Source organism: Sturnus vulgaris, chromosome 2 (genome assembly GCF_052056855.1).
Source record: "Sturnus vulgaris isolate bStuVul1 chromosome 2, bStuVul1.hap1, whole genome shotgun sequence".
Taxonomy (NCBI): Eukaryota; Metazoa; Chordata; class Aves; order Passeriformes; family Sturnidae; genus Sturnus; species Sturnus vulgaris.
This window is the reverse complement of record NC_142244.1, coordinates 34,548,859-34,571,821: the sequence shown is the minus strand read 5'-3', so window position 1 is coordinate 34,571,821 and position 22,963 is coordinate 34,548,859. Positions and strand designations below refer to the sequence as shown.

The 22,963-nt window shown below is 37.8% G+C and overlaps 1 protein-coding gene across 1 annotated transcript in view; it reads left to right on the top strand.

The window, feature by feature from the left end:
* RSF1 (remodeling and spacing factor 1) overlaps window positions 1-22,963 on the top strand; it is a 60,864-nt gene that overhangs the window by 21,440 nt on the left and 16,461 nt on the right. The window contains exons 2-9 of the mRNA XM_014887356.2: window positions 3,929-4,020; window positions 8,254-8,346; window positions 8,958-9,163; window positions 11,078-11,235; window positions 14,991-16,720; window positions 19,149-19,346; window positions 20,521-20,625; window positions 21,933-22,012. Coding sequence (XP_014742842.2) covers window positions 3,929-4,020; window positions 8,254-8,346; window positions 8,958-9,163; window positions 11,078-11,235; window positions 14,991-16,720; window positions 19,149-19,346; window positions 20,521-20,625; window positions 21,933-22,012 — 2,662 coding nt within the window. The remainder of the gene's footprint in view (window positions 1-3,928; window positions 4,021-8,253; window positions 8,347-8,957; window positions 9,164-11,077; window positions 11,236-14,990; window positions 16,721-19,148; window positions 19,347-20,520; window positions 20,626-21,932; window positions 22,013-22,963) is intronic.

Here is a 22,963-nt window from a genome sequence, read left to right as displayed (position 1 = left end):
TTAGCATGGAAAATGGTTTACTAGTGTAACTGGGAAGACCTGTTTGTGTTCATGAAGCATGAAAACTGCCAGCGGCCTTTACATCCCAGAGTTTTATTTTTTGTTCCCTTTAGCCCAGGTCTCCCCAGCACTAAGAGTTTAGTGTTCTGTTCCTGGGTCCCCGAAGGAGGACAGTAGGCATAGGCTTTACAATCCACATCAGTACCAGGTGCTCTGTATACATCATGGTTCTGATCTTCCTCTCTGTGTCCAGCACTCCAGATCTGCTCTGATGCTAAGGTCTTTTTTTTTTTTTTAATAATAATTTTCAAAATAATAGATTCCCCCATTGTCCCTTCTGGACTCAGAACTTAGTCATATTTTCTGTTTTCATTGGCTGTTTCAGGATTTTTAGGTGAGTTGAAAGCCTTTTCATTTTGGCAGGGAAAATAGAGGTGAAATAGGGTTATGGTTATACAAGAAGTTGCCTTTAATCTATGGTTGTGTATGTGTTTGAAAGTTACAACTTTTCTAGCCAGATGATGGAGTTTTCACATGTTTGTAGGTTTTCTCTTCCATTTCAATTATTCTGATGTTCCCAAATTTATTAGACGTGTGACTGATGTATAGGATGCTCCCTGGAATGCTGGAGTAGGCAGAATGGTGTTCAAAGGATACTGTGTGAGGCCCAGATGACAGCCTACCCTCCAGGGAAGTGTAGGGCTTAACAAATGGGCTGAACTCTACCAGAAGCCTTGTAATTGTATATAGTGACTCATTCTTCCTGGCTTATGACTTCTTCCTATGAAAAGTATGTATTTTTGAATATCTAGCAGAATGTGCCATGCTTTAATTATAGCCAATTTTTAAAATAGTTCTTCTTTTACAAAAGTGCTGTACAAATGCTGTTAGCCCTGTGCATAATCCTGGTGTTTTCTCCACTGCTTAAGGATATTCTGGGAAGGTTTTAGAGAACTCCTGTGTTACTTTCCATAGAGACCAAAGTTTCATAAAAGTTTGAGAATATAATTCAAATTTAGAGGCGTTTTAAAAATATATTCCATCATACTTTTTTTGATCAGAACCTCACACACAATGGCAATTATACAAGAAGGGTGCTGTGTATTGTTTCTTCCCTTATGTGAATTTTTTACAAATGCAGAACATTCTTATACAAGTTCTTGAAATGAGTGGTGCAAGTCCCACATGAATGGGATGAAATTGTGCAAAGGAGATAGTAGTCTACTGTTGTTATTTGCTGAAACCAGCTGGCAACACCACCCAAAATACATAATGTTCAAATTACATTATGTTCATCCTTTTCGGTGTTATGTTCTTTCTCTTACATGTAGGATAGAACATTGTTGTAAAAATGATCCTTACGGATGTCTCAATTCAATGAGCTCTTGTCAGGAATTCTCTCTATAGTCTCTCCATAGAACAAATGAAAGTTAATAATTTATAGTTATGCAGGTTCAATGCATTTCTGAGAGGATTGAAATATTAGTTGTGTTTACCAGTGCAGTTTTACTCCCTGCCAGCTAAGTGCTCTGGGAGAGATTTGCCACCACTCTTTAGCCTTTCTAGGCCATCTCCCTTAGCTGGTGTTTTTGGACAAGTCAGGTGCACATCCTGTATTATTTACAGTTACTTTGGACTTAATACAGAGCTTGTTTGTCAGTCCTGTAGGCTTCTGCTCCTGTGGTTGTTGGGGCATGTGGCAGGTCAGGTTGCACTTCACACACTCCCTAGAGAGCAAACTAAACATCAGTTTTCTTCTCCAAACCTCCTGCCTCCTTCATTACACCAGGAGGATACTGTAGGATTCCTGTCAGTGAAGGGAAGAGGCAAAAAGGCAACCTAGAAATCCAGTAATTTATATTCTGTAATAATGAAAAGCATCTTGAAAGGGTAGTAAAGAGAGAATGGGTGTGAAGTGTTTTGTAAAGTTTGTAGAAGTAATCACATCGATACATTGTGAAAATCCTAGAAATACAAGAATTGAAATGCTGAAACTGAGAAAAGTGAGGTTTCTGTAGGTACTAATACAGTTCACAGGAAGTGCTGACCTAAGAGTGTGCATGTTACTCCAACTTTGGCAATTTTTCATGTTCTCCATTTTTTTCCTAACACTAAATCTCTAGGAGAGATTTTTGTGGTGACTGGGAATTTGATTGTTTTAAACAACTCACCTGTGCTTCTTTAAACTAGGATTTCTATCAATATGTACCCATAAAAAGAGGTCTGATTTAAAAACAAAAAAGATGCTGAACAAAAGCTTTGATTCAGCAAGATTTGGAATACTCTGGCTCAGTTCCATGTCACACAAACACAAGCAGAGGTTTAATTGTATGACAACATAGATAGAATTGCTCATGTGTATAAAGTGCTTTGTGCTTAATTTTGTTAGTGCCAGCTGCTTGGCACTTATTGGGGTTAAGACCTTTGATCTTGTTCCTTTTAAAATTGGTGTTAGTTCAAAATGATGAAAAGCAGCATTTTTCAGGAAAAGCAAGGAGAGGTACTAAGTGTCTTCAATATGTAATGGAAATATTTTATATGGAAATGGAATGAAAGAGAGCAAGTCAGGACTTGTTGCTTATGAATTATCTACACTGAAAAGAGGTCTCTTTGAGGGTACCAGGTACTTTTATTTATTGAAGGAGTTTGTGTATGAAATTTCTTTTATTTCTGAAACAACACGAGCATTTTCATCAAACTGATCTTTTAGCAATTCAATATGTTCATCTGAAAATCAAGGCATTTGATTGAAAGACAAAAAATGGTTGGGTGAATTCAAGTTAGATATTGAAAAGATTCACACAGGTGAATGTATAAATGAGTAAAGGAACAAGCATCACAGTGATATATATAGTTTAGAACAAACACATTTGATGCTCTAGCTGTTTATCCTGTGTCAAATAATGCTACTGGACCAGCAGAAAAATCATAGTTATAAATTATGAGAATAAAAATTCTTAGGTTTAAAGCTTTCAACGTGTGTGTACATGGAGTACTGAAAATGCTTTTAGAATATAAAATTGTATCCAAAGAGTAGAGAAATAAAAGTACTTGAGAAGATAATTTTTGAAGTTTTCCTCAACAAATTACAGATGAGAAAGCTGATATCATTGGGCATGTAGAATTATATTAATGATTATGCATTGCATATTTTTTGGAAGTTATGCTACTCATTAACTTACAAAATCAATGTTCTGCGAATTTGCCACTTGGTGGTGCCAAATTGATTTATAAATCACAGATGTGAGCTGAGACAAGCTGTTGAAGTTGTATCTGAGGAGTGTACACTAAGATACACAAGTTTGGTCGGAAAACTTTGATTTTTGTGATAGCACTGGTGCAGCTGTACTCTGCAGCACTTCTGGCAAATTCCTCAAGCCCTGTATCTCGAATACCTCTCTGCCCCTCCATTACAAGAGAGAGTAAGTGTATAGCAAAGCTACATCTATGAGAATGGAGTTTCAGCAACATTTCTTCCATACCCCATGCCCCTGGTGAAAAATAGTTTGGATCCAGTGATATTCCAGGCATAGTGCAGAATATGGCTTTGGGGTTTCAGGAGGCAGCTGCAGGTGGGCTCCTTGCACTATTATTTTTGTAGGTGTTTCACTAGAGTAGTTCCTGTATAGTTGTGGTTTTAACACTGCCAGAATTTCCACAGGTTTATCACTGAGCTCTGTATTCTTGAATTGAAGGGTCATGATTATCCTAAATATAAATTTGAACAAAAAGACTCACGATTAAATTAGCCTTCCTTCATCTCTCAGTTGCAGGGTGGCTCTTCAGCAGCAAGAAGTTTGTTTTATTAAAATGTCTTACTTTGTCACAGTGTTTCATTGTTATCAGTGTTTAGCATTGAAGAATATTTGCACCAGATTTAACGACTTCTTTTCTTTTATTTTTCTTTTTCTCTCTCTCAATACTGCAGTCCCAAAAGAATTGGTGGAGCTTCACTTGAAACTGATGAGAAAGATTGGGAAGTCTGTCACAGCAGACAGATGGGAAAAATACTTGATCAAGGTACAATATGCGTGTTGTATTATTCTGTAATGGAATATGGTTGTGATGAGCAGTTGTGTGAGCAAGCCCTAGTTTGAGCTACTGGAGCCTTGGGCTGTGGCAGCATCAACACACATGCATCAGATCCCAGCTTAACTTGCAGTCTGCCTAGGCTCGTGGAAAAAAAGTCTCTGAAAATAGGTGCCATATTCTGCACATAAGAATGTCCACCCTCATAATTGGCTCTTGAGTATTAAGACCCTAAATAAAGAAGATTTAGTAGCCTGCAAATGGGTTAAATTGAGCAGAGATTTATACAGTAGCAGTTCATTTGTATATCACTTGTCCAAATATGATTTAATTATTGTGATTTGGCTGACATTCATACAGGAACCATACAGAGGTCTTGTAGAATGTGTTAATCATAAAAGAAAGTATTGCAGTGATTTGTATCTGCATGCTCAGAATGGTGCAGCTAAGATGAAAATGTAATTATGCATCAGTAAAAATAGAGCATCCCATTGTTTTACATAATTCTGTCTTGGTATTTTAATTGCGACTGTGTCTTTGTTGACACTTTACATACAAATAGTTTCCTGTTTAAATAATTTACACTGCTTCAAAAACTGAAAATATATGGATCGTCAAAACTAATAGGTTACCATTTCCCCTCTGGATATCTTCCATATGTCATTTAATCCACAGAACTGTAATCTTGTTATTGTCTGTACAACTGTGATCACATCTGGCTTAGAAATACAACATCATAGTAATAGCAACTGTACAAATAATGGCACTTGGCAAATCCAGCTGCAGGTCTCCCCCTTAAATGCTGCCTGTAAGCTCTACAGAGGTATGAATTTGTCTGGAGGTTTGTGTACCCTTTAAGATGATGATGTTTTTAGGGCTGGGAATGTGTTGAGGAGTAACCTGCAAAAGGACCTTTAATTCTGACCCATTAACCAATTGTAAAGCATTGATGATAATTTTTAAAAATAGTAATGTAATCATTTGTGTAACTTGTGTGTACTTTGTGTATTACCAGTACTGTGGTTACTGAATTGTGTTAAATTCCTTAATAAACCCAAAAACTATTGCAGCAAACAGAGAAAATCCAACTCTGACTCGTGAACTTATACTCCACTGGAGCCACTTACCAGTTGTGTGGTAAGCAGAAAGCAGGGCGATAAAACAAGTTTGAGGGAGTAGTTTGGAAAAATCTTCTTCAAAGCAATTTGGAAATTCTTCTTCAGGGAAGCAGTAAGGAAACCCTCCCTCACACCCCTATTAAGACCAAGTAAGTGTTAATAAATTCTACTTCATTTAACAGTCTCCAGAGCTAACTTGAAGCTTATTCTGGCCAATGGTTCAAAGGAACCTTGAAGAACAAAGGAATTTGAATATAACTAATTAGAAAGGTATGCTAATATTGTCCCCATTTCAAAGGAGTATGATTAATTTAGAAAAGCAAGGAAGAGTATTGGGAAATTTCACAAAAGCCAGGAAAAACTGAAAAGGTGTGGAACCACTGAGAGCATTTTTCCCTGATCTGCAGTATTGTTCCACATATTATTGATGACACTCTAAGAGGCAAAGTTGACCTGTTTTTCCTTTGTTAGAAATTACTGATGTGTTGCTTTGATAAAACAGGGCTTGATATATTCTAGATGTTCTTATTTAGGCAGAAACTTTAGTGGAGGACATTCAGACTTACATGCTCTTAATACTTATTCATGTATGTATTTTTATATTTTGTTTATATACCAACTAATTATAAAATGTGCTTTACTTGATTGTTGTGCATATAAAAGAGTATAATAAAAATTGTCTTTAAGCTGTGACTGGTATTTTGACAGATGGATATATTTTGGGATAGGAAGTGAACATGGTAGTTGAGAGTTCTTCCCTGTCCCTCTTCTGGTGGTGATCCACCACTATGTGCACTTATCTTTTATGGAAGAAAATGGCTGTAGGTCTCTGTGAGTCTGACTCTCCTCCTCTGCACAAGGAATGTCTAGTGGTCGTGTATGGCTGAGTTAAAGAAATGATTGGTCCTAAGCATTCCAACAACTAAGAGGAAGTGTCCAGCTTAGCTGATTTTGAGAAACATGTAGTAAGGTCACATTGCACTGCCTCCTGACAAAGTGTTTTACTTGAATATTGTCAAACATACCTTACATTTCTCTGCACTGGTCCATCTGAAACCTTCAACCCAAAATCAGCACATTCTAAACGCATTTCTGATTGTTAGAATTCAGGTGTCTGTAGTCTCAGTTGAGGAGACTAATTTTTTGTGTTCCTGTTTTCCTTGTATAAAGTGAACATTTGGAACATGGTAATAGTGTGGGATGCCATCATAGCTGCTTTAGAATTATTTGAGAGAGGTGTTTCAGCATTCCTTGCAGGGTGGGAAGGTGCTGACCACTCTTGGCATGCAGAAGCCAGCAGTTCCTGCAAGCAGCGCTTTGTTATCAGTGTGAAGTGTCCTCTCTAGGAAGGCAGAAACTAAGATTTTAGCAGAGCCTGGATCAATGAGATCTGTAGTTCAGGGTTGTGACTGTACTTGTCTGGAGAAAGTACAATTATCTGATTTTTAATTGTCAAAATGTAGTCATTTAAGTTTGAACAGATGCTTCATCAGCTCAGATGTCTCAAAGCTTTTGCTTTGACAGTCACACACTTTGTAGAACATGAAGCTTCTCATTATTACTCTCATACTTAATGAGTAAGTAATGAACAGCAACTGGAATATGCCCTGAGCAAGGGTTTTGATATACAGTTTCCCAGTGTTCTTCATATTACATGGTTGAAAAAGAGAGAGAAAGTGGAGTAGCCTCATTTAGTGAGCGAGCAGCAATTGTCTCCTGCTCTCAGCTTTGGCTTGGTATCAGAGAAGTCCCTGTGTAATATTCCTTAACTTCAGAGCAGGAAAAGCTACTCTTCAGCAGGATCCCTTGTGACCAGAGTGCTCTTCACTGTTCTCTGTAGGTCACAGCTTAAAGTCAAAGTATGATCTATGGTGAGGCTGAGCTGACCTAACAGCTTGTACCCTTGTACACTTGAGAAATGGTATCAGTATTAGGGGTAATGGAAGGTTGGTGGTGTGGCTGTGGGGACAGGGGAGGGTAGCAGCCCCTTGGCTTGTTTGGAGCTCAGGTGGAGTTTTACATTATGAATCAGTTAATCTGCATTTTTGGTAGGTGAAATTTAGGATTATTTTTGCTGCTGTTTCCAGAGAAAGCTGCATTCAGATGTGATGGGCAGGTTTCTAAGTAGCTTGGTAACTCTTATATTTAATAATAATTTGTTGATTGGGAGATTGCCCTGTTTTGATCAAGTCCAGCCTTTTGGACTGAAGGGCAGCAGCACCTCATGCACTGATTTGACAGTTCTGATTCAGCAATAGCACTTCAAAATAATTCCAGCTGGAGGTGTAACAGTGATCAGCTTTTGCCTCCTCTGGAATAGCCTCACTGACTGGACATCCCACCATGCATCCTCAATTGAGGAGCAGCTTGTCTCTTCATGAGAGTTGTCTTAAGTATGTCTGAGTTGTTTAGGAGGAGAGGGAATTTCTTCTTCACATTTATTATTGGAGCTCATGCTGATTCAGTGTATCTCTCCTCTATTGCTGCTTTTTCTGGTCCTAGGATTCTTTTCCCCCATATGGATGTGGTTGAATCTATTTGCTTTAAGTTGAAATTGTCTATACTTAGAATATTTTAAAATATTTGTCAAGCAGCTTGAAGCTTAAGATAATTTGTAAAGAATAATAATTCCACAGTGTGGAGGGAGTAGCTGTTACATTTGTTACCTGCCATACAGTTGAAGGAGTTAGGGGGTCCCAAGAGAACCTGGCAACTTGTCTACTAAGTGCTGCAAGGAGATACAATAGGAAGTCATGTCTGCTTGAGAGAATTTATATTCTAAATAGACAGAAATAGAAAAATGTGAGATATGTGCACAGCAAAGACAATTATACCTTCCCATTCCAGAGTCATCCTACCTAATTTAGGATATTTAGAGAATGTGGTAGAATCAGGACCTCGATGATCTCCTTTTCCATAAAAATTCTATAGTGCTTGCTAACGTGCCTCAGTTTTACATTTTGTTTTTCTGTAACAAGACTTTCTGACTGCAATCCCAAAGAGATCATGTAGAATTAATTACTGTATTAAGGTACTACTAATGAAAAAGTTTAAAGTTGATTTTCTTCTCCTAACCTTAGAAATCTGCTTATTTTGTTTCTAACAGATATGTCAAGAATTCAACAGCACTTGGGCTTGGGAGATGGAAAAAAAAGGATACCTAGAAATGAGTGTTGAATGCAAACTGGGGATTCTGAAGGTACACATTCATCAGCTAAGGTTCTAAATTACTGCTTCCTCCCTCACTTTAAGGTTTTGCAAATTTAACTTGACTGAACCATGAGTGCATATATTAAATACATAGCTGATCTTGGAAATAGACATCATATTATTCATTGTAGCGGAATGGGCCCAAACTGCGTGTAACACTTTGTTTGCATATTTTTCACACTTTGTATGAAAGTAGTATCATGCATCCTGCTTTGTCAAGAGCTCTTTGCCTGTGCAATACACACTTTAAAATGTGTTTGTTACCTTGCTGAATTCCAAAGGCAAAATGAGACTTCATGTTTTGTGGTCTTGACAAAATTGTCAGTGTTGGTTCCGAGGTGTTATGGGTTCTATTGTAGAATGAGATCATTTGTACTATGTAATAAAAATTGAGAATAAGCTTTCTAAAAAAGGTTAAAAAAAACAACACAAACCCTTGTATCTCATTTAAAAACATGGTCTGGAAAAACCCGATAGCTACAGCTAACACACAGATCCAACAGAGAGAAACAAGTTCCAAATCACACTGAAATGAAATGAGCTGATTTTCTTCTTTCTGTTTATATTCTTGATATCTTACCAGTCTTTCTACTTTTTCAGTATCTCTGCGAATGTCAGTTTGATGACAATCTAAAGTTTAAGAATATCATTAACGAGGAGGATGCTGATGCCATGCGTCTGCAGCCCATTGGTCGGGACAAGGACGGCCTCATGTACTGGTATCAGCTGGATCAAGAGCATAATGTCAGAATGTACATTGAAGAACAGGATGACCAGGATGGATCCACATGGAAGTGCATCGTTAGGTATTCCTTCTTTTTGTTTTGTGGGGTATTTCAATAAGTCTTCATTTCTCACACAGTAGGAGTCATGACAGTGGGATTTTCTGCATTGATATCTATGTTCTAGTGAAAAATCATGTACAGAAATAGTTTACAGATTTGTTGGTAGCAGCCATCGCATAATTTGTTTCCTGCTAGTTCAAGCTACAATGAATATGTAGAAAGGGTAGCAAGAGAAGACTGTCTTGAGGATGGTGGCTCCATATTGCTTACTGGCCAGCTAAATGCCTTAGAAAACAGAACACTCTTGCTTCTTTAACTTCAGCTTTGTTAGGAAAGCTATAAGTGGACAGATTTGTTCTTGGGGAAATTATATTGCAATTACTCCTGCTGGAAGGAATCCAGAGGAGGCCATGGAGATGCTCCGAGGGCTGGAGCACCTCTCCTATGAAGACAGGCTAAGAGACTTGGGATTGTTCAGCCAGGAGAAGAAAAGGATCCAGGGAGAACTCAGAGACTTTCTAGTACCTAAAGGAACTCAGGGAAAGGAGAGAGGGATTTGTTACAGAGGCATGTAGTGACAGGACAAGGGGGAATAGCTTCAAACTGACAGGGCAGGTTTAGATTTGATATTACAGAGAAATTTTGTGGGAGTGGTGAGGCAGCAGCACAGGTGGCTTAGAGAAGCTGTGGCTGCCCCATTCCAGGAAGTGTTCAAGGCCAGATTTGATAGTTGCTCAAAAGCAACTTGGTCTTGCAGAAGATGTCCATGGCAGGGAAGTTGGAACTGGATGGTTTTTGATGGTCCCTTCCAGCCCAAACTACTGGAAGGTTATTTACACTGCCGTGGCTTCAGTAACTGAGGGAGTCATACAAAAGTGTTTAAACCACTATCAATGGGCCATAAAATAAGTATTTCTATGATTTACATGTAGACAGCTGATGTGGGGGAATAAAGTAAGTGTATCCAGACAAACAGATCAAGAGCTGATCCATGCATCATCTGTCTCTTCCACGCACTATAGACTTCAAAACTCATTGCCAAAAGAAGAAACCAGGGTTCTGCTGAGAAGGTTCTAACACTCCACGCTTCCAGCAGTAAACCACAGTAATGCATTAAGAAATCTGAAATGATTTTAAAACCCATGAGACTCTAGATATTGAGATTGTTGCAGGCTTCCTTTCATTCTGTAAACCTGGGGAAAACAAATTGCTGAACATTGACTTTGAAAAACAGATATGAGAGCCTTATTATTCTAGTCCATTAAGAAAGCAATGACTGTTCAATTATGGCTCAAATCCTTTATAAATTGAGGTGGGTTTTTTTATAGTTGGATGTGTAGTTTAAATAAGGAGTTACAGTGCACTGAGATTCACACTCATACAGATGTGCACCAACATTTTTTGCTGTCATTATTTGAGTTGATGGGAGTTTTCTGGACAACTTGGTGGTGTTTGTTGCATATGCTTAGGATAAGCACTTGCAAAAAATATCTAAATTAATTTGCTGTTTGCTTTTGCAAATTTCACTCAAGTGATATGGTTGCTTCTTTGGTGCATGAGCAGAGAGCTGTAGCTTGTTCTCTGCTGAGAGAAAAAAAGAAATAGCAAAGAATAATCAGTGATGGTTAATGGGAGGACAATAAATAACAATAATAGTAGCAGCTTGGATCCAGACCCAACAGGAATTAAGATGGATAAGTAGATAAGGTCCTTCCAAAGGCATAATTTTATTTTGGTGTGGATAAATTGAAAATTTTCTGACTGCAAAGCTGCAGCCACTGGTGGGACAAGCATTTCACTGTGCTTGTGTTTTCACTATTAAAGTCTGTAAGATTTTCAGGGCAATTCCTTTAAGCAGATAATGTTTGTTTATTCTTTATGAATCCCTTTGGGGTAAGTAAGTGGCTTATCAGACAGTGTGTTTTTCTCTTCTAGAAACCGCAATGAGCTTGCTGAGACCCTTGAGCTCTTGAAAGCACAAATTGATCCTGCTCTGTTGAAAAACAACAATTCTCAGCAGGAGAATTCATCACGTGAAAGTCCAAGCATAGAAGATGAAGACACCAAAAAGGGTGAAGAAGCAGCTCCACAAGGTTTTCTGCCTTCTTTTCTCAAACTTTTAAGTGTTTTGCTATGGCAATGTTAGAATTTTCAGCTTAACAAAAAGTTACTGTGTTAGATAAGGACTTAAAAAAATGCAAATCAAGTAAATATTGAATACTTTGAAATTCTGAATATATTGGGAGGTTTTTCAGTGTATATTTAATCTCAAACATTTATTTATAGGAAGAGAGCTGTGTAAAAATGTTTTCTCAGTAACATTTTTTTTTGGCTGTACATTTTGTATATTATTGTAAATGCTCATTATTGTATGTTTTTGTGGGGCATTGACTGCCAAACTTCTCCTGTTTTAGCAACATTAAAATTTGAAAAACAAAAAAATCTGGTTGTGCAATACCATGATTGAAATCAAGACAGTATTTGATATGGTGTGTATTCTTGCTTTTGAGTTAGAATCAGAAAAATATAGGTTATTTCCTCAAATGTTTCAGAGTTGACATGATATTTCAAGAAATAAAGTAAAACGATTTAAAATGCTAAAACATTGTAGAAGTGAGGTTGTCCTTATCTGCCTCCACTATATGATTGTTATTAAAATCACAGAATTATTTAGATTGGAAAAGATCACCAAGATCAAAGCCAAGAACCTTTTTCCTTCCTTATTATCATGTCATTGCACGTATTTAGTAACTTGTTTGACTTGTTGGTTTGTGCATTGATTTTGCTAAGTATCAGTCAGCCTGAAGTAATTGACTTTTTAAGAATCTTGTCTTCTTTCAGGTCATGAAAAACTAGAAGATTGTTTCCCCAAGTAGTTTTACCCCAGTTTTACTACCTGGTCTTATTATTTTGTTAAAATACAGGAAAATATTTTACAATCAGATACAAAATTTAAGTATTCCAGCGTGTTAGTAGGTGTTTCTACGAATGTGTAGAAGTTAACTGGATAGATGGAATTATCCAAGGTTTGTCTTGGTTTTGAGTATCAGAGAGAAAGAATTACTATTCTATTCTCCTTCTTTGCAACAAGCAGCGTAGAACAGAAGAAAGAAATAAGCATTTAGATAAATTATGAGTTGTTGTGAAAGTACTAAGAGATGATTATAGAAATGGCAGTAAATTGTGACAAAACTCAGCAGAATTAGATTTCAGTCTAAGGCATTTCCAGTATCTAACTCTGCATATAAGTGCCAACACAACCTGCATAGTTACCAACACTGCAGAATTCATTCCATGTACTGATGGTGCTTTTGTCTCAGTCAAACCAACTTAAATCATCTGATTGAGACCTCTTCTTCAGATATGATTTTGCTTTATGTTGAATTCAGGAGCAGCCATTTGAAACATTTTAAATGTCCCTACTGTAGATAATCCCCCGAATCCTGTGGCACACTCACATGGTTCAGTACTTGCATTAGGCTGTGTATTGGTGTAAAATCACCTCTAGGCACAAGTTGCAGAATCTTAGAATAGTTTGGGTTGGAAGGGGCCTTTAAAGGCCATCTAGTCCAACCTCTCTGACTTCATCAGTAGAAGATGAGCAGAGACATCTTCTGCTGGATCAGTTTGGTAGAGCCCCATCCAGCCTGACCTTGAACACTTCCAGGGATGGAACAGTCACAACTTTGCTGGGCAGCCTATGCCTTACCACCCTCATGGTGAAGAGTTTTTTCCTAATATCTAAAAATCCCTTCTTTCACTGTAAAGCCTTTCCCCCTTGTTTGTTCTCTCCATGCCCTTGTCAAAAGTCTTGTAAGACCCCTCTAAGTACTGAGAGATGCTATAAGGTCTTTCCAGATCCTTCTCCAGGCCGAACAACCTGTCTCTCAGCCTGTCTCCATAGCAAAGGTGCCCCAGCCCTCTGAGCATCTTCATGGCCTCACTCCTACAGGTCCATGTCCCATGTATGTAATTAATAATGAAATTATTTATATTTGCAGTGATTTGAGTGCTGCCAGTGTGTTCACAGAACATTCCTTAGAGCCTTTCACTTGAGAACTGTAGTATTTCTTCCTTGTGGTCTAGGGATTGTACTGAAAGCCCTGCTAAGATGTGGGGAAAACGTGCTGGAGGACCTGACATTGTTGGCTTTGGCCATTATTCGCATATCGTTAAATTAGTACATGCAAATACATGTAACTTAACCCAATGCTTACATGTTTACTGGCCTGACTGATTGACTCTGGTAGTGTTAGGAGAGCTTGTTCATTGACTGAGTCATTTTGTGTATATGTGATATGTTTTGGGATTAGTTCAGGGAGATAATCTATAGAATATCTGCTGATTTTTGGTATGGAAACATTTTGGGATTCTGGTTGTCTTTAATGAAGTTTGTGAGAAAGCAGTGGTGTTGAGAAGAAGTGGCTGAACAAAGTTTACACAGACAGAAATAAAGTAAAAGTGGCAGAATTTGGACACACAGAAAATACCTCATTCTCACTGTTACAGACAGATATCTTTGCAGAGGCACTTATAGGGGCTCTGAGTGGGGATCCCTTCTATGAAGGGGGAAAAAAACCCAGCCTTGAGCCTTCAAAATGTGCACCTCTAAAGCACCTTACCACTTCTGGAGCCCTAGAGATGCATCTTTACTGTCCTGATACTGAGATTTGTATGGATACATGCCTTGTACTTGAAAATGCAAGACCTATGAATTCCTCCTCACTGTTCTTTTCTAAAACACTTAATTTCTTTGTTGTGATCATTAGCTGTCAAATCCTTTCCTCTGTTTTTTTTAAACTACTTTCTGAAGCTCTCATCATGTAAAAAAAGCTATATTAGCTCAGTTGGAGAAGGGTGAGGTAAAAGGAAAAAAAAGTCATCATTAGGTTTGCAGCTGTGGCACACTTGCAAAAGCATCTTCCAGGTGGCAGGAGCTGCTGTTCTGGTATATACAGTGGTATTGTATTTGCTTTTTCTAATTAGTTCTATTTCTGGCTCACACAAAAGGGTTGGTAAAATACAAAAACCCAAAGTATCAAGAGGCTATGATAAAAATAAATAACAAGCTGCAGTGCATAGTGACAAAATAGCTGTATGGTTTATTTGAAAAGCTGGAACTGTACTTCAAGCCCTAATGATCTAAAACTGAGTTAGCAAAGTGGAATAACCTGATTCTTTAAGCTCTGCAAGTTTCCTGGGATATGCTACTATTCATTGCTTGTTTTAAAAACAGCAGATGAAATGAGTGTAGAATATTGTCTGCATGTAGGAGATATAGTCATTGCCTGGAGAATCTGGATGAATTTTGCCGTAAGCCATAATGCTGAATGTCTTTTCTCTGAACTGTTGGACTACAATAGTTAAGTATATCTTGAAATAAAAACATGTACAAACAGGAGACTCATTTCTGTGAGGAATTTCTCTTGAAGGCCATGGAATCTTACACTATATTCTGCTTTCTGAAATAGTCCAGAGACTCAAGTGAGATTTCATTCCTCTGCCTAGGTTTTATGTATCCTCTGGAAGTATTGTGGTAATACTGAAGAATGGACTGAGATGTGTGTTGAAAGAAGCCTAAATCTAGAGTTCTGCTACTGGCTTCTGAAATTTAGGTTTATCTTGGTATATAGCTAGACTGAACAGTGGTTCTATAGCTAAAAATTGTCAGCCCACTTATTTAATGACAATGTTAGATAAGCCAGATTTCTACTAATTCAGTGAGAGAGGAGTCCTTTGTGTGAGACTTGGACTGTTGGATTTTTTAGGTAGCCCTCTGTTTTGGTGAAGTTCTTTGCAATCCTGTAGGTCTCTTGGTTGTTTCTTAGCTGTTTTTCTCTGTCAACAGAAAATCAATTGAAAATCAAGGAAGAAAAAGAGGAGGTAGAGGAACAGCCAGTGGAATCGGAAAGCCTTCCTCCTCCTATGGTCAAAGAGGACGAAAATGTGCTTAAAATTGAGAAAGTGGAAGAAAAAGAAATTATAAAATTGCCAGTAATAGTGAAATTAGAGAAACCTTCAGAACACATTGAAGAAAAGCAAACTGTCAAGGAAGAAAGTGACTCCTTTAAGGAAAATGTCAAGCCTGTTAAAGTAGAGGTGAAGGAAAACAAAACAGAACCCAAAGACCTAAAAGAAGTAAAAAGCTGTATGGACAAAATAGCAGTTCATGAGCCAGAGAGGTTAGAATTTTGTGTTAATGTCAAAACTCCGCAAGAAATTGTGGAGAAATCTGTGGAGGAAAGTGAAAAACTTAAAAACGACCAACAGGCAAAAATACCACTTAAAAAGCGAGAGATTAAACTGACAGATGACTATGACAGTCCAATAAAAGGGCCCCTGTGTAAATGTGTTACTCCAACAAAGGATGTCTTGAAGGAAGAAGGGAAGCCAGAAGAAGAAGCTTTTAAGAGAGTCCCTACCATTACTGCTTTATGTCCTGATGGGAAGGTGCTAGTAAATGGAGAGGTTAGCTGTGAAAAAATAACCCCGAGTGTCATACAAAATAGTAAGCCAGAACACTCTGCTAGTGCTATGGAAGACTGCACCTCATTGAAAGAGAAAAATGGAAAAAGTGGGGAAAAAGTATCAGACTCCCTAAATTCTGTTAGTAAAATTATAAAAACGTGTGAGATTGAGAAAAATTCAGTAACTGTGCTGAAGGAGATCGGGGCTGTGGTCTCTGAGGTTTCTAATCAGAAAGTGCCTTCAAAGGAGGAATCTAGTCCTGTGGAAAAAGAATCCCTTCACAGTACAGCTACTGAGACAATAGCAGAAGAGTCTTCAAACTCTGACGACTGTGCCAAAACAACTGAAGAGAAACAAGCCACTGATCTCAAAAACGACAGCCTGCCACCACCCAAAGAATGTTCAGAGAAGCTAGAGATGTCCCCAAATGCATCTGCTCCTGCAGAATTGCCTAAGCTTGCACTGGCTGATGAAGAGACTTTGAAAAATAAAGATGAGCCTGAGGAGAAAAACAACTCTCCAAAAGCTGCTGAGATACCTCCTACATCCACTTCACCTGTTACAGTAGAGAAACCTGTTTCAGAAAAGGAGGATTCTGATAGTAAAATGGTTCTACCTGAGGAGAGCAAAGTAGAAGAAAAATCCAGCCCTGAAAAACAAGAGGAAGAGCCAGAAGCTGCCAAAACAGAGCCAGATAAATTAGATGATGCCCATGCATCTAATCTAGAGGACTCCTCAGAGAGTAAAAAGGAATCTCCAGAACCTAAAAGCAAATTTAAATATAAGCTAGTTTCTGAAGAAGAAACCTGTGCCACAGAGAATAAAGAAATAACTTCTGAAAGACAAAAAGAAGGAATTAAATTAACAATCAGGATCTCTAGTCGGAAGAGAAAGACAGAAGCACCACCAGAAGAGGTCAGCATTGGGCGCACGTTGAGGCGGTCACCAAGAATTTCCAAGCCTACTCCGAAAGTTGTAGAGACTCGAGATCAGAAGCCTGAGAAGAAGCGACCTGAAGAGGAAGAGGAGAAACCTGCAGCAGCACAAAAACCAGAACGAAAAGAAGATAAAAAAAAACAGGAGAAGGAGACAAATTCTAAAGTTAACAAGGTAAATACAGTTTTATTACTTGGGAGTAAAGAAAACCCCCAGTCTTATCTATAAGGAGAATATACCCTTACATAGGAATCCTGAGGATTATGTTCCTTTGGTCAGCTTTTGCAAGAAACTAACTTTGCAATCCAGTTAGTGGATTCAACCAATTTAAAAACACCCCCTAGGATAGTGCTAATATCTGTTGACTTTTTATAAACTTTGGCAGTTTATAAAATCTGTCACTTAAACCAGCCTAAGTAGACCAAATCAACCTGAGTGAATTCCTCTAAAAAAATGGCATGGTCAGATGTGAGTCTTCTGGCTGTGTGGCTGAATAGAGACTTGTAACCCCTCTGGATTTACTAGATGGATACTTGTTGGTGTCTGGTTGGTCAGAACGATCATAAGCTAGAAAGGAGCCAACAAATGGGGAAGAATAAAAATATTATGACTTCTGTTTCTAAGTTAAGAAGCTAAAGATACTGTTGTGGTGAATTCATGATATAATTTAGCTTTTCTCACATATGTGAGATACACATTTTCATGCATTTTGATATAAACTTCTGTTTATGCAGAATAGATCTTTAAAAGTACATGAGGTAAATATATCACAGAATGTTAAACGTACATTTGTATGGTGTGCTTCTGAGACTGTATATTTATGAATAACCCTTTATTAATTTATCTTCTCTTTTCTCTGGATATGCAGCACAAAAACAAAGAGGAATAAGGAGTTTGTATTTTTAAGTGCATTTTTTTATATCAACTTGTAAAATCCTATTAATTTTCCATTGCAGCATATTTTTTACTGATATAGTTTTCCCAAAGCATTCACTCATTTAGCAAGTTTCCTTTACGTACTACTGTGTTGGATAACCTTAATAAAATGAACAAACAGTTGATTTTTCAATGAATGGTAACATCTACACTGAAAAATTCTGTCACATGCATGGAGAAATGAAAAACAAATTTTTCATTTAAATATTTTAATTTAAAAAGAAAGCATGTAAAAGACTAAGTCCTGAAAGTCATTAGAATTTTGAAGTACTGTTGTTACAGATGTTTTAACTATTTTAAGTTGATCTCTATTTGTGAAAGATCAAGAGATCTAAATATGTGTACTTTTCTAGAGAGATTTTAAAATAATTATGATAGAGGAAGAAATGTGAGACTGTAAAGCTTCTGTCATTTAAACAGGATGAAGAATACCAGGGTCTTTAATATCTTACTTTTTATCTTGGTACTCCTTTTCTTTTTAAAGATGGGTCTTCTAAAAACTGGATTTGAAACTGTGATGCTGTATGATGAATCCATAGCGTAAGCTTAGACTATCATGGATTTGAAGTACCTTTGCTGCTAAAGGTAGTAAAGGGAACAGTAAAATCTCTGAACAGGTAGTAACTGATGTTAAGAACCTGAAACAAAATTTTACCAATATGACAAATGCTACTTTGGTACAAGTGAGCCCTGCAGGAGAAATAGAATATTTTGTGCATTTTACTTTATTCATCTTATTCAGGTCTGTGAATCATTTAGTCACAATTCAGTAAACATTTTGAGTTGAAAAAGCTGGAGAAGTTATTTTCCATTATTTTCTGTTTTCAGTGTCTGTGGGGAGGGGGCAATAAGTTGTGAGAGAATGACAGGTGTGAGAAACAAGTCAGTCAGTGGGAATAAAAGTTTGTCCTGTTCGATATGTTGCTTTAAATCTAAAATATCGTAGTTGGACAAAGTAGTTTAAATAATTCAGAATAGTCTGAATTTTAATTGAAACTTGTTTCTCATTCAAAATATGCTAATATATACATTCAAAATTTTTTCATTCATTATATGAATTCATTCTATATGATAGAAGGGTGTAGATGCCCCTTTGATTAGCAAAAAAGAAGCACCAACTGAACCATGTTTCACTTAAGGAAAATAATAAAAAAGTATAAGTGTGAAAGAAGACCTAGATAGAAATTATGCACTTAAAAGGTGCAGTGATCTTATTTCAGAAACAAATGCATTTTCTAAAGTAAAATAAAATGCATAAACTCTTTGGGGGGCAGGTGGGAGGAAAAAAGAATGTATTTGGGTTGAAGCAAGTTATCATGAAAAAGTCAGAAAGTTTTAAGTGTGGAATTTACCATGTTCACTATAAAGTTGGCTTTGTCAAAATAGAAAAAAAGGGGCCGAGTGGAAAAAATTGTCTTCCTGCTTTTAAATCTTATTTGAAAATTTCTTTCTGCATGTAGATGCAATTTCTTTTCCCTTTATATGTTTGCATTTTAAGGATCTTGGAAAGACAATATATTCATTGAAATGCTCTGCTGTAAATTTACTGCAGCTGTTCTGACTGAAATGAATAATTTCACTCTGGAGACAAATATTTTTTTAAGATCTGAGAAGAAACTCTGTGGGCTTCCTTTGTGTTTTTTTTCTTTGAAATGGTGTCTCATAGAGAAGCAAAGTTCGGTGGACGGGTACGCGGACACGTGGCAGGTGGAAATACTCAAGTAACGAAGAGACTGAGGACTCTGAGAGTGAAAAAAACTCTGAGGAGGAGGAAGAAGAGGAGGAAGAGGAGGAAGAAGAAGCACCACCTGCTGATGACGATGAGCCCTGCAAGAAGTGTGGCCTTCCCAATCATCCTGAGCTGGTAGGTTTTTGGGGAAAGCTTCTGTGGGTGGATTTGGTGGATTGGCTTTGATGTCTGAAGGCACATCATCCTTCAGGGTGGCTATATGTAGGAAAGTATCTTCTAGGTTTTAGGTGGTAAACTCAGGAGTAGATGAGTTACCCTTAATAAGGAGGGAAAGAAGTTCTGACTGCCAAAACAAAAATAACATAATTTACAATGTTTAATGCACCTTAGCCCATTGAGAATCAGTCTAGGTGAGGCTTTGAGGTTGTGCCTGCAGCTGCAATGAGTGCAGAAGAAGCAACATTAAAAAGAACCTGAGCAGTGGGATGTCTATTTTCCAAGGCATCAATGACAGCCACATAGCTGCATAGTCATCTTCATTGGATGTAGCTGCATCTCACCCTGAGCACTGACAGAGCACAAGAAGATTTTGCTGTTTCTTGTTCTCATTTATTTGTGGTAGATAGCACCATGAATTCCTCTGTTTATATAGGAAGTCATCATGTCCAGTCCTGATATGAATCCAGAAAATAGGCCCACTCTTGAGTGTTTGACAGATACACCAGCATAACTGAGAGAAAGTTCGACTTTTAGGAGGTTAGAGATAAATATTTCAGTAGATAAACACACAGCTTATGCCAGCTTTGTTCTCAAGTTTTATGGAAAGTGATATCTCAAATTTTACCCAACTAAGTATGAACTTTTAATAGCTGCCTAGTTGTGGATGCCCTGCAGGCCTGCAAGACTTTGTCCCTGCTGCCCAGATCATAAAATTATCCTGACTGAGGAAAAAAAGCCAGCATTCCTTTTTCCTGCATAAGAGAGCACAGGGAAAACAGGTAATACCACATCTTGTTCAGATGGAGTTTTCCACTTAGTCTGGGATCTAGAAAGCATTATCAGATTCTACACTAAGGGCACATAGTCTACATAGTCCAGTAGTACTAAGTATTGATGAGATACAGTAAGAGGAAATCTGGTGTCAGCATGGACAATCATGATAGATAAACTTCCCCATAAAAACCATCCTTGGCCCTGGAAGTGTGGTGCAGGAAGAGTGGTACAGGGCTTTTTTTTGTTTGTTTGTTTTTGCACAGTCCAAACACTCCTGCATTGGCTGGGGAAAGAGTTATGGAGCTTGTTACATGTGAATGCCAAAAGATACTCATGACATGTTTTGTTTGCACAGATTTTGTTATGTGACTCTTGTGACAGTGGCTACCACACAGCCTGCCTTCGCCCTCCACTGATGATCATCCCTGACGGAGAGTGGTTCTGCCCGCCCTGCCAGCATGTACGCTTCCTGTGTGACTTCACTCTTCTTTGCAGCTTTCCTTGTGGTTGTGGAGATTGGCTGGGACTTTAACAAGTCCTTTCTATAATCTTTTTTGTCTGTTAACAAATAGACTGGGATGAATGGTAGAATGCTCATCTTCCTTCCTGTCCGTTAGTAAAACTGAGTTTGTAAAATGGTTTTCTCTTTCTTTGTTCTGCTAATGATGAGTGACTGTGTGTTGCTGGTTTTTAGATGGGAATCTCCAGTCACACTGATTATCTCCCATCTCTGATTAAATCACAAGACTAGTATAGTATTAAAGATACAATGTCTTAATTTTTTCCAAAAGAAACACTTAAGTTATCATCCAGGAGGCAGAAGCAGTAGGCAACAAGGCATGGATCAGTGGCCAGAGCAAGTAGCTGTTTCTGAAGTTCTATTCCTTCTTCAGAGACATTTGCTCAGAAGCTGGTTAGAGAAAGCTGCTGTTACTGATGAATCTCAGGGTATGGTTTGTCTCTGCTGGGTGAGCCAGAGTTGTTGTAGTCAAGTAATAGACAAGTATGAACGTGTATTCCAAGGTAAGAAGCAGGGTTGGTACTTGGGAGGATAAGCAGAAAGTGTGTGATGCTGTTCTTTGTAAATTAATGGGAAACCGTTTGCACACATTTTCAGAATAATCTGCCTGATCCCAACCCCCTTCCTTGGTTTTAGAGAAATTCTGTGCCAAAAGAGCTGTTGCCTGACAGTAAGCTAGTGACATTGGACATGATGTGAGATGACACTATTTGGTGTTGATTTTTAGTTGTCTTCTGAGGCGTGTTTTTAAGTAGTGATGATTTTGAATATGTAAGAATGTTTTCTTTACACTTGTAGTTATAGCATATCTTCGTTCTGTCGCTATTAAAGTACTCCTCAGTATGAAAAATGACAGATGTGTAAAAGGGTGAAGAGCATCCTTGAAAATAGTATAATGAGGGCATTAACATGGACTAAGGCACAATTTGTCAATTAAAAGTCATTTTTGGTTACAGCTCCTTAAGCATTTGGTAAGAAAATGATCCTAAAGGGTATCTCTGCTTTTTGCTGCAGTGTCCACTGAACTCATCTCGTTCCAACCTCCTTTGCCATGGGCAGGGACACTTTCCACTAGACCAGGTTGCTCAGTCTCATCCAACCTTGACTTGATGATGGAGCTCATGTTTTAAAAAGATAGGCTTTATTATGTTTTAAAAATACAGGCTTTATTGTAAAGAGTCTGAATGTTCGTTCAGTGTGAAAATAGCGGTTATAAAATAAACTAATACTGTGTTTCCTTCCTTTAGAAATTACTCTGTGAGAAATTAGAGGAACAATTACAAGATCTGGATGTTGTCTTGAAAAAGAAGGAGCGTGCAGAACGCAGGTACTGTTATTTGGATGCACTCACAGCAGTGCTGTGCAGGGGATGGTAATAGTTGAGCAAGCATTAAAATAACTGGGGACTGGGGAGAAAAGCAGTGATGAGACTGGGAATTGGTAAGACCAATTTTGACTTCCCACTGCTGGCTCAGTGGTGGGGCAGATTGCAAGAAGGGAGGAGAAGTACAATAACTAGAAAAGATAAGCAAATACATTTGTATTATATATATATATATATATATATATGTATTATATATATATATATATTTGTATAAACGTTGGTTAAAGTGCCTGAACACAAGTTTGACTTTCTTATACCAATGGTTAAAGGGTTTCCAGCACTGGCTCACCTGACTGTCAGTCATGTGTAGAGTTCCTGCTGTAAGCAAATTTAAATCTTGACTTTGCACCAAAGGGCATCCAGATTATTGTGGGATTTGCAAGTTGTTTAGATTCTGTTAAACTCTGCCTAACATACAAGATTATGCAGCAACTGCTGTAGGGTAGTGGGTCAGTGAAGTTTCACAGAATCACAGAATGTTCTGAGTTGGAAGGGACGCACAAAGATCATCGAGTTCAGCTCTTCAGTGAATGGCCTGTGCAGCAATTGAAGTCACAACCTCGGCATTATTATCACCCTGCTCTGACCAGCTGTCATCACTCTGCCATTACCAGAGGCTGAATGCAAATGTATTTACTGCATTTAGGAACAACAGCCTTAACAGTTGGAACATTCTATTGGCAATTTTCAGACCTGGAAATGAGGGACATGAAACAGTCTGCATGATTTATACCTTTCAGGACATACTTTGAGTATTTTGCAGAATTTAATAACATCTGTATGCATTATTAAAGAAAACTTTGCATTAATTTTATCTTAAAAGGCAAATTTCACCAGAAGGTGAGACTCTTTTAAAGAAAGTAATTGTGCTGGCTTATGTTTTTTTGCAGGGAC